The sequence below is a fragment of the Myotis davidii genome, unplaced genomic scaffold, assembly GCF_000327345.1.
Source record: "Myotis davidii unplaced genomic scaffold, ASM32734v1 scaffold663, whole genome shotgun sequence".
NCBI lineage: Eukaryota > Metazoa > Chordata > Mammalia > Chiroptera > Vespertilionidae > Myotis > Myotis davidii.
The window spans coordinates 1,429,882-1,441,544 of record NW_006295816.1 but is presented as its reverse complement, the minus strand read 5'-3'; the positions used below and the strand labels follow the sequence as shown (position 1 = coordinate 1,441,544).

At 50.9% G+C, this 11,663-nt stretch overlaps 1 protein-coding gene across 1 annotated transcript; it reads right to left on the bottom strand.

Moving 5' to 3' along the window:
* Positions 1-417: 417 nt before the first annotated feature.
* Positions 418-10,378, bottom strand: CCDC36 (coiled-coil domain containing 36). The gene is made up of 4 exons (XM_015568274.1): positions 10,307-10,378; positions 10,153-10,219; positions 2,186-2,481; positions 418-1,927 (listed from the first exon to the last, which is right to left on the bottom strand). The coding sequence occupies exons 1-4, from the start codon at positions 10,376-10,378 to the stop codon at positions 929-931; spliced, it is 1,434 nt and encodes a 477-aa protein (XP_015423760.1). The 3' UTR covers positions 418-928.
* Between the last annotated feature and the right edge of the window lie 1,285 nt (positions 10,379-11,663).

The following is an 11,663-nucleotide window of genomic DNA, read 5'->3' as shown; positions in this document are numbered from 1 at the left end:
ATACCGACCTGACCTCCTAGGTCAGCTGGTGAGAGCAGCTCAGGAACTTAATGGAAGAAAAAAGTACAATTTGAAAAGTTTCACCTTTATTATTTTTATTTTTTACAAAAGAAATACATATGCAAAACAATAAAAACTTCAGCAAGATATAAAGGGAAAGCGGCCGAAACCGGTTTGGCTCAGTGGCTAGAGCGTCGGCTTGCGGACTGAAGGGTCCCAGGTTTGATTCCAGTCAAGGGCATGTACCTGGGTTGCGGGCACATCCCCAGTGGGAGATGTGCAGGAGGCAGCTAATCGATGTTTCTCTCTCATCGATGTTTCTAACTCTATCTCTCTCCCTTCCTCTCTGTGAAAAATCAATAAAATATATAAAAAAAAATAAAAAATAAAGGGAAAGCGAACGTCTCATAAAGCCCACGGCCACCGCTGCCCTCGGGGCGTTAATCCAAGGTCAGAACAGGCCGTGGGGACAACAGTCCGGAGGAAAGTGGAGTCACGTGGCCTGAGCAGCGGCGCTCCGGGTACCTGTTTGGTGCCACGTCTGTCGCCGGCAGCTTTAGCGCGCTCTGCTCACCAGGCCTGACTAGCATGGCCGGTCCACTGACCAAACACACACAATGCTCCCGTAGCAGCCTGGGTAAAAATTTAAAAGTCTGGAGGCCCTGAGAAATATTGGTCACGTGTAGAGAATATTTTGAAGAAAAAAAAAGTGTTTGCTAGCCCTGCCCTACAGCACCCATGGCACTCAGGGTTCCGCGGAGCCACGCCCAGGCGGTGCCCGCTCTCCCACCGGCTTCACGTCGGGAAGGAGGGTGCACATGCCCTGGCGTGGGCAGCACCGGGTGCCAGAATGCCAGACCTGCCCCCGTTTCTAGCAGGACCTCTGACCCTTCATTTCTCTTTCCAGCCGCTGCAGTCACTGTGCCCATCAGGCGCTCTCGTCGCTGCTATCGAAACGCAGGTGGTAGAGCACAGCCTTTCCCGGCTGCTGGGACTGCGGGGCCTGGGGGCTTTCAGGGTTGAGGTCGCTGAACCAGCTCATTTGGGGGTCCCCCTGGGAGCTGTCAGAACGCTGGCTGCTGTCCTGGGGAGAGTGCCCACTGAGCTGCGGGAGGGCCCGGGGTGCTGCCTGCGTCGTCCTGGGTCTGAGTGCCCCTCCCTGAGCAGGCTGTGAGGGGTTCCGTCCCTGGAGCCCCCAACACAGGGGCTGAGCACGGGGCTCCTGCTGCTCCGGGGGGGACCCCTGTGAGCCAGGACCGGGAGGCTGGGGGCACTTGGAACTGAAAGCACAGGCTGTGCTTCGGGGTTGCGCTTGCCGCCTGGTGGGGGGCCTGCCCCGGCGGGTGCTCCTGGGCGGCCGGCCTCTCCGCCTGTGTTCTCCCGTCACCAGCTGCTGCTCACAGGGGTCACGTGAAAACACGCCTTTGGTCTGACGTTTTGGGCTGGTCACAAAGTTGTTTCCGTCCAGGGACAGAAGCCGCAAGGCTCCTTGGGCAACCAGCTTCCTGCCGCCATAGTTCTCCGCGCTCGTCTTAGGGAGAAGCTGGCTCTTGGGGTTCGTCTGTACGGCCTTGTCCCGGACCCCCCTGCTTCTCTTCCCTTCTCCAACGGCCTCTTCTGGGAGGGCTGCCCTCTTGGCTCCCTCACCCCAGACATCAAACTCCCCGGGCCGCAGGGCGCCCACCCTCAGATCCCGCGCTGGGAGGGCCTGGGCCTGGGCCCGCGGGGGCGAGGTCTGGGAAGTGCTGTCTCTCACGTGCGTGGGGCCCCGCGGCCCCTCGATGAAGCGCTTCAGCTCTGCGAGGGCGCCGCGCACGTCGAGCTGGGCCAGCTGCTCACACAGCTGCTGGACGTCCTTGCTCTGCTGCGCAGCCACCGCTTCAAGGTGCTTCAGGCCGGACTTCACTTCTGCGATCTCCGCTTGTCTCTGGGCAAGGCAGCGAGAAAGAAGAGCGTTACCGACCGCGTGACGCCGAGCACAGCGAAAGGGGCCGCCCCGGACCACAGCCCCGGCCGCACCGGCTGGAGGATCCTGGGGAAGGAAGCCGGCCCTCCGCTGGCCGGGACCCCAGGGCCGGTGCTGCGCTGGCCTCTGTTCTGGCTGACAGTTTGCAGCATTAACGCTGTCTCTGGCCTCAGTGACAGTCAGCAGCGCACCGAGGAAAGGAGCTGGGCCTGTACTTACCGCTTGGAACTCCCTCCGCAGCTCCAGGACCGCCTGCTCCACGCGGCCTTTGTCCTGCGCTGTTTCCAACACCAGGTCCCTCTGGGCCCGCGCAGTTTCTTGCACTAAATACAGAACAACGACAATTCGCCTTAGGAAGATGGTGCCCCGGCCACAGTGGTGGAGAGGCAGGAGGGAGGCTGGCCTGGCCCGGGCCTGCTCTGCCAGCAGATCAGCCGGGTGAGGCGAGGACGCCAGAGCAGGATGCTTCCTCCGCTGTCCTCCTCCCTCCCTCAGGACAGCCGGGCCATGGCACGCTCACCCTCAGCGCCTGCTGGGGCCCCTCAAACCTGTAGCCCAGATAACAGCTCCTTCTTGGCCCACCGGCTGGGCCCTGTCACCAGAGGGATCTTTCTAGCAGGCAGGTATGGTCATGCCCTCTCTGAAACCTTCCCTGAAACTTTCAATGGCACCCCACTGCCCCCCTTTACATTGGCTCCTCCCTCCCCACAGTCTCCCTGCATCTCTGGGCAGTTTCCTAAGCGGCCTTTCCCCTCTGGCCTGTGCCACTCCTCCCTCAGCCTGGAGCACTTCTGCCTCCATCCCTGTCACTCTCCCCCTCGCTCAACGCTCAACCACCACCGTCCCCTGGGCTTCCGCCCATTCCTGTTCTTCCTTCTGCTCTCACTGTCTCCTCTAGGGAAACGTCCTTTCCTGCCTGGCGCGGGCGTCCCTCTCTGCTGGTGGCACCGTGTGCTCTGCCATCACTCCTCACCCTCCACTCATCCCCCATTCGCTTGGCTCTGGTGAACAGGGCGCTGGCTGCTCAGGACTGAGCGTGGCCCCCTCTTTTGCATATGGGACTCACGTGTATTTATTTAATAAACGTTGCTGCAATCAGTCATTGCCATTGTCTTGCTAGACGGCTGTCACGTGAGGTTGCTCTCACATTTAGTCAACACACACGGGAAACAGAGAAGGGCCATCAGGCTGACGAGCCCTAAAACCCGGGTCTGAAGAAGAATCAGCCTGAGCTCCAAACGGCAATAAACAAGCCAACAGCCCAGAGCGCGCACAGGCCTCCACCGGCTGTGGCCACATGGGAGGGGCCCCTGCTCTGGAAAAATAAGGGGAGCAGGACGGATGGAGACCAGAGGGAAAAGAGGAGCTGGGCCTGCACAGACTGGGAAGGTCTCCAGGCACCGGAGGCAGCCAGTACCCGGATCTGAGGCAAAAGGAAGAGCTTATTGGACGAGGAATAGACAAGCCGGCGTGATGTTGGGAAAAAATCGTGTTCTGTGTGTTTTACCACAATAAGAACGTAAGAGATTTTTAGTTAAAGTCCATGTGCCAGCCAGTTAGAAAAAGGATGTTTACTTATATTTCCGGTACTGGATTCCTGTTCCTAAACGCAATTAGTCAAATAGTTTCCCAGACACCGTGCAGGTGTTTGTAGTAGAAGGCAAGCCTCGTTATCTGGCCCCGGATGGGCTCCTGAATGGCAACGTTCCTTACAGCAGCCAGGACTGCAGCGCGGAAGCGGAGTGTGGACGGCAAGCAAGTGTTCGCGTCGCGTCAGTGCTCAGACACAGCCGTGTCCCACGTGTTCTCTCCTTGTCCCCGGAAACACGCCTTCCTTACAGGAGCTTTTTTTGGTATTAAGCTCGTTACTGTCAAAGTCTTCTTTTTTTAAAAAAAAAGTTTCTGAAAAATGACTTAAAACCATTGTAGTGTGAGACTGAGAGAAAGGGTCACACGGCTGCCACGCGGACCCTGGCTCCGCCTCCTGGACTCACATCACGGGCAGCTTCCAGCATGTTGTCACTCCGAATGCGGAGCCACAGAGGCAGATCGTGTCTGTGTCCCTGTCCTCTGCCAGGGGACTCGCTTCATTTCTGCTTTGGCTCCAAACAGCAGATATTTTTAACTTTTTTGTAAAAACGCCACTTTACATCCACTCCATGTTCCGGCCAACCTGCCGCCCCCAGGGAAGAGGGTGTGCAGGCATTTGCTGCTATTGAGGGGCCTGAGGAAGGCCCCTGAGAGGAGGCTGGGCTCTGATGCTTTTCCGCTGTGACCAGCGACTCCTGTCTCTGGTCTTGCTTTCCCTGCTGTGCTGGGAGCGGAGCAAGGGTCTGGGGGCCCACGTGTAAAGGAGATTCCTCAGTCCCCCCTTTTCCAAGCTTCTCTTCCCACTGTTTACAAGATGGTCCTGGTTTCATTTAACAAGGAGCAAACATTTCCACTCCAACATGGTTCACATAGATGGGCCTCATTCTTCTTAATTACACGTGCCTTGCTGAGAAAGGCATTTCTCTAAAATTATAAAAATGCTGCCATGTTTTCTTATAGTTCTCTTTATGATTATATTAATACATCTATTCATATGAAATTAGTTTTGATATAACAGTTATCTATTTTCCAAAATTAGATATTTTCTAATTTTTTTATAGTGGCTCCTTTTTATTATCCTAATGATCATATACATATATTTTTTAATTTTAATTTTTTTAATCCTCACCTGAGGATATTTTTCCATTGATTTTTTGAGAGAGTGGAAGCGAGAGGGAAAGACAGAGAGAAATGTCAATGTGAGAGAAACACATCGATTGGTTGCCTCCTACACGAGCCCAGACCAGGGCCCGGGCTGGGGAGGAGCCTGCAATCCAGGTACATGCCCTTGACTGAGAATCGAAGGCGGGCCAACGTGCTAACCACTGACCCCACCGGCCAGGGCAGAAACTCATTTCATTGCTCAGGTCCTTGGTGTCCTTAGAGGAAGAACAAGAAGAGTGCGATTAAATGGCTTTGAGTAATCCTTCTGGTTGAACAGACGGACGGTGACGGGAAAGACCTCCTGACCTGTGAAGGCACCAGTCACATGGCGACAGAGCGCGCGTTCCCGCAGGAACCGCCCCTTGCCTGAGGGCCGCGCTCACACTGACGCCTGCAGCACGTCTGCGCTCTGGGCCAGCTGGGCGCCTGGCTGGGTGACGGGATTTGTCTGACCCTCTCCCAGTGACCAACTTCCTGCTCCTGATCACTTCCGACCAAGAAAGGGGCGACTGAGGACAGGCACTTGTGCCCATTTTCAAGAACGACTGCCTTTCTGATGAATCCGATCCAGTGTTCCTGCTCATCCTGCCCCGCCTCTCCTCAGTCCTCCTGCTGACAGCCAAGGAGCCCTCAGCGGTGGAGGGTCAGGACCCCACGCCTCCGATAAGCCAGACTCAGTGCCAGTCCCCTCTGCCTTGGTCTCTGGGGGGCCGTGGGTGCTCCCACTCCCCATGGGCCTCACGCTCACAGCGCTGCTGCCGCCCTTCCTGTGGTCACTGGTGTTAGTGTAGAAAGCAGAGCGCGCTCCTGGGCTCGCGGGCTGGACTTCCATCCCGTTCTGCAAAGGCAGCCTTCCCGGTTTGCTTCTGCTCTTTGTCTTGCTGCTGCTGTGCGGGTAGCAGTCCGAGGCTTCCAGAACCGGTTCCACACAGACGCACAGCGGCCCTGTGTGGGGGACACCAGGCTGGAAGCCAGCACACAGTACAGTGCTTCTTTGCAGACATATGGGGATTGATTTCTAAGCCACACAAAGGCATTAATTTTTGTAAATCATGAGCAATCCATCCCATGGCATTTGAGTAAGTTGGCTTCAATTTGTTTAAATAGAAAATAAACACCCAGCCAAATGCAAACGAGTGCAGATGCAGCCACCATCTTGCCGTCTAGCTGTTGCTTCCGGGAGGTGTCCGCAGAGGGGGAGCTGCGAGCTGGCTCTTGTGTTTATTAAGGGACAGGATCGTGGTTTCAGCTGAACGTCACTCACGAATTGGCAGAGCAGGGGACCCTACAAACCACAAACTGTGCCTGAGGTTAAGAGAGATTCTGTGATTCACTATGAAAAGCTCTCATTGAACCAGGCAGCCAGGAGAACAGCAGGTGACGGGTATTCTAACCCAAAGGGAACAGTCTCTGTTTCGAAGCCCTGGGGGAGCAATGCCTTTCCAGGCAGCACAGCTGGCAGGCCAGCTGAGACTGGGGTGCTGCGACTGCCCCGCAGGGAGCTGAGCAACCCGGCAGGGCTCCAGCGGTGACTGGGCGGACGATCAGGGCTGCCCAAAAGGCATCTAGGGACAGGGGCCTTCCCACACAGGGGTCCCCCGACCCCGCTTAGTGCGCGTCACCTCTCTTAAGGACTAACCTCTGTACCCACCTCGCATCTGAAACGCAGTATGGAACCTCACTACCTGCAGAACCCTGCCAGGGTCCGAAAGTTCCCAGGCGTGCTCGCCAGTGCCCTCTGCTGATAACCGCAAACAGGAGGCACTCACAGGTCTTGGCCACAGTCTCCAAAGAATCCAAAATAGACTGGCTTCTTGAACTGCGATGTTCCTCAGACCTTTCCACCGATGTCTGCAACTAAGAAACCCAAATTAAGGAAAAAATTCACAGATTGTTACTAACTCGGAGAATTGTCAATGATAAAAGTTGTTCATATATTGCTATTCTACATGAAAACATAATGATTAAACTTCTTAAAGTGTAAGATGTTCTAACTCTTCGTAGTGTAGCTGTACTTACCTTGTGAATGCTTTCTCTGACATGGGAAATGCAGCTGTGTAGAGTCTCACTAGAATAGGAGAGAAAGAAGAAAATACATGCTTGTGAAATATTGAAACAGAACTGATTCCATGAAATGGCAGGCATCCACCTGGTGTAGCATCAAACTAGCCCTTGGTCAGAGTTGGAGACCCAACCCCGGGAAACCTCAGTGCCCAGCAGAGGAAGGGAACGTAGACTTTTCATGACCATTTCCAAGGCAAACCACTTTTCTTTTAAAAATTCATTCTATATGTATCTTAAATGAGGTTACATTTTAGCAGCTTCAGTAGTTACCACAGTAGAACAGACAGGCTTTTACAGTTATATGCCCCATAACTACGTTTTAGTCAGTGATGAACTACATGTACATCTGAGGTCCCATTAGACAACGGAGCTGAAAAATTCCTATCACCTAGCTCAGTGGTCGGCAAACCGTGGCTCGTGAGCAACATGCGGCTCTTTGGCCCCTTGAGTATGGCTCTTCCACAAAATACCACATGCGGGTGCGCATGTACAGTGCGATTGATACTTCGTGGCCCATGTGCAGAAGTCGGTATTTTGTGGAAGAGCCACACTCAAGGGGCCAAAGAGCCGCATGTGGCTTGCGAGCCGCAGTTTGCCGACCGCTGACCTAGCTGACTCCTAACTCCTGGACACACCGTAGTCTAATGACTATTATTTTTACTCTAATAGTCAAAATAATAGAATGAGGAAGTAGGGAGACAATTCTGGGAACAATATTCATTTCTTTTTTAAAAAAATATTTTTTTACTGATTTCAGAGAGAAAGAGAGAGAGAGCGATAGAAAGGTCAATGATGAGACAGAATTATTGATCAGCTGCCTCCTGCACGCCCTACACTGGGGATCGGGATGGCAACCCAGGCATGTGCCCTGCCCGGGAATCGAACTGTGACCTCCTGATTCATAGGTCGACGCTCAGTCACTGAGCCATGCCTGCTGGGCAATATTCATTTCTAATGGAAAAGAAATTACCACAATTATTCCTCAAATAAATATCTTGCTTTTCAAAAGATACAGATATGGATTTTCATTTAAACATTTTACAGCTTTTGTTTCTTTAATCTGCATAATACAAATATCAATATCAATTTTCAAACCCCAATAGGACAACCCTTCATACCAAATTTTTTTGTGTTCCACCAGACCGACTTTGAAAGGAGAATTTAATAGAACCATTTGGAAATCTACAAACCATATGTTGTTGTTTTTTTTTATGAAAGAGATTGGTCTATTACCAATATAAAAATATTAAAAATATCTAAAATATATATATAAAAGTAAATTAATCAAGGTGTTAAGAATAGAATGTTATTAAAATACTAGAGGCCTGTGCACAAGATTTGTGCACTTGGCTGGGGTGGGGGGGTGCCGTCCCTCAGCCTGGCCTGTGCCCTCTCGCAGTCCGGGAGCCCTTAGGGGATGTCCGACTGACAGCTTAGCAGGCCTAAGCCATCAGTTGGATATTCTTAGTGCTGCCGCAGAGGCAGGAGAGGCTCCCGCCACTGCCGCTGCGCTTGCCAGCTGTGAGCCCAGCTTCTGGCTGAGCAGCGCTCCCCCTATGGGAGCACACTGACCACCAGGGGGCAGTTCCTGCATTGAGCGTCTGCCCCCTGGTGGTCAGTGCAAGTCATAGTGACCAGTTGTTCTGCCTTTGGGTCAATTTGCATATTAGCCTTTTATTATCTAGGGTAAAAGCAGAGAATTAGGGTACCTAGAAATACAACCAAAATTAAAGAAATACAAGAGTTAGAAACATAATAGAAGTAGAGATAAAAATATGATCGAAATAGTGAAGGAAAGATGATAGAAAATAGAACAAAAGACAAAGAGATGGAAAATAGTTTTTAAAAATTAGAGGATCAATGCAGGAGATCCAACACATACCCCACATTGGAAATACAAAAAGAAAGAAGAGTGAAAATAGAGAGGAGGTTTTTCAGAAATGTAAATAAAAATTCCCAGAACTGAAAGACCTAAGTTTATAGGTCAAAAGGAACTACCCATGCCCAGGAATTATGACATGTCACATTAAAGCAAATTACTGTAAAATTTCAAAACTCTATGGATGATGAGAAGGTCCTAAGGACTTCCAGAAAGAAAAAAGCAAGTGACATACACAGGATCAAGGATCAGAATGGCATCAGATTTTTAAAAGCAACATATAAAGCAACAGGGCAAGGCAGCAATGCTTTAGAAATGCTGAGGAAAAAGAACTTCCAATCTGGAATTTTATATCCAGCCTAATTTGCCATGAACTGTGAGGGGAAAATAAAGAACTTCAGATAGCCCTGGCTGGTTTGGCTCAGTGGATAGAGTGTTGGCCTGAGGACTGAAGGGTCCCAGGTTTGATTCTGATAAAGGGCACATGGGTTGTGGGCTCCATCCCCAGTGGGGGGGCATGCAGGAGTCAGCTGGTCCATGATTCTCTCTCATCATTGATGTTTCTATCTCTATCTCCCTCACCCTTCCTCTCTGAAATCAATTTTTTAAAAAAAAGAACTTCAGATACACAAGTTCTCAAAAATTGTTTAGGTGCCATGTACTGTTGTCAGAGAGTTTCTGAAATATACGCTTCACCAAACCCAAGGGGTAAACCAAGAAAGAAGTGGACATAGACTCCCAGTCAGAGAATCCAACTCAGATAACAGCCGCACCACCGACTGAGAGTCCCAAGTTCATATTAGAATTCGGAAGGATGCCCCTGAAAAGAAAATGACACTGAAAGAATTTCTAATGCATTTAAATATGTAACAAGAAGCTTTTTCAGTTTGGCTGCAGCATTTGGGAATAGACTTATGATTCCTACACAGAAAACGAAGCAAAAAAGAAAAGGCAATTTTGGACATTAGGAAAATGTAATCAGTTTATATAATTTTCCTGGGCCATCTAGAGTGGTTACAGAGTAATAAGGGCATAAAGATTGAAAAGGGAATTAACTAAAAATGTTTCTATAGCTATATTGGATTTTGTTTTTGCCAGAATTTATTAAAATTGTGATTTTTCTGCCTATCATATAAATCAGTATCTTAAGCTTGAACGTTTCCATTTGGTTCACGGGAGAGGGCTCCGGGTGATTAAAAGGATGACTAGTGGTTTCAGGGAGAGGCTCAGGCAAAAGCCAGACACCCAGGGATGCAGAGGGGTCCCTCCTTGGCCTCTGGCTCTAAGGCTCCTGGTCGTGCTAGAGGCCGTTCTTTAAAAAACAAAACTTTATTGTTGGATGTTTTTGTTTCCCCAGAGTCAATGTAAAACGTATAAATAAGTTTCCTGCATACAATGTGCTAGCAGTGCTTGAGGGTGAGCCTTTTGAAGAGATACCCTCCCAGCCCAGCCTGGGGGCCGGCCAGCCTGTGGATAGTCAGGTGATCACCCATCTTCTTGATGAGTTTCACCTCCTCACCCAGGAAGCGCTTCTCCAGGAAGTCAGAGCTGAGGGCCTGTGTGGGTAGAATTCAGGGCCTGCAGCTCCAGCAGGGCCTGGTTTGGGTTCCCTATGACTATGTTGGCTTCTACGGCGTCCTGACTTTTGCCCACTCATCTTGGGGAGGCTTCAGCACGCCCTGGAAGAGAAGGCAGCCACCATGCTGGCTTTGCATCTTTGACATGGGACACCCTCACGCTTCTTCTCTGCCAACTCGCGGAAGTGGCCCACGCCCTCCAGAGCCTTCACGGTGGAAATAGAAGCCCTGAGAGAGGTAGGTGGACACCGCAGAGGCAGGCTGACCAGGCGGCTGACCGCAGCCTCCACCTCGGTGGAATAATTCTGATGAGTTTGGGAGCTCATGGTTGTTGGGCACTAGGGAGTTAAGGTAAAAAAAACAGTACTGGCTGGTCTCAGAGGACGAGGGTGGCTGAGGTGTAGAGACTGGGAAATGTTCATCAACAGAATCAAAGTCTTCAAGGAGAGCATTTTGCTTTCCTAACTAGAGATAGAACACAGTATAACAGATACCTAATCTAGGGATTCTCTTAAAAATTCTGGCTCTTTCAACATCAGAGCACTGGTGGCGCTAAGCAGTGCATCCTCACGCACAGAAGTGATAGTGTCTCTCTGCTTGGGTGTTACGATTCCTGTGATACCTAAAGACGTTGCCTTGGTAATAACTTACTAAGAAATGAACACGTTAATTTCCTCAATGACTTCACTTTATTTAAAAACCAGAGGTCCAGTGCATGAAATTGTGCACGGGTGGGGTCCCTAGGCCTTGCTGGTGATCAGGGCTGATCGGGTTCCTGCCTCCCCTCCTTCTCCTTCCCTCGACACCTGCGTCTGCCGCCACCCACCCCCAGTACCCTGTCCCAGCCTGGGGTCCCAACCCCGATCAGGCGATCGGGGCCTGCCAGCCAGGGGTAGGAACCAGCAGGTTGGCTGGCAGGCCCCATTGGTTATTGGAGTCTGCGGGCTGGGGGCAGCTCCTGCATTGAGCGTCTTTCCCCCGGTGGTCAGTGCACGTCACAGTGACAGGTCGTTCCGTCATAATTGTCGCTTAGACTTTTTCATATATAGAAGATACTGCAACTCTAAATTATTCACGTATTTGTTTTAAAAATCAATAACACTAAAAGGAATATAAAATTTAGGGTAATCTGAAAAAATAGCAACATTTCAAAATAAGAAAATCAGCTTGCACTGTGAACTTAAGAATTCACATGCTATGTTTTGTTTTGTTTTGAAATATATTTTATTGATTTTTCACAGAGAAGAAGGGAGAGGGATAGAGAGTTAGAAACATCGATGAGAGAGGAACATCGATCAGCCGCCTCCTGCACACTTCCTACCGGGGATGTGCCCGCAACCAAGGTACATGCCCTTGACCGGAATTGAACCTGGGACCTTTCAGTCCCCAGGCCGACGCTCTATCCACTGAGCCAAACCGGCTA

Excerpts from the sequence above, each read along its gene's own strand:
- CCDC36 (XM_015568274.1), bottom strand. The coding sequence starts at position 10,378 with ATGCAAAGCCAGCATGGTGGCTGCCTTCTCTTCCAGGGCGTGCTGAAG. Across the intron at positions 2,482-10,152 it reads GAAACTCATCAAGAAGATGG|CGTGCCATGGCCCGGCTGTC; the intron begins GTGATCACCTGA and ends GCTGAGGGTGAG. Across the intron at positions 1,928-2,185 it reads TGCGGAGGGAGTTCCAAGCG|AGACAAGCGGAGATCGCAGA; the intron begins GTAAGTACAGGC and ends TGCCTTGCCCAG.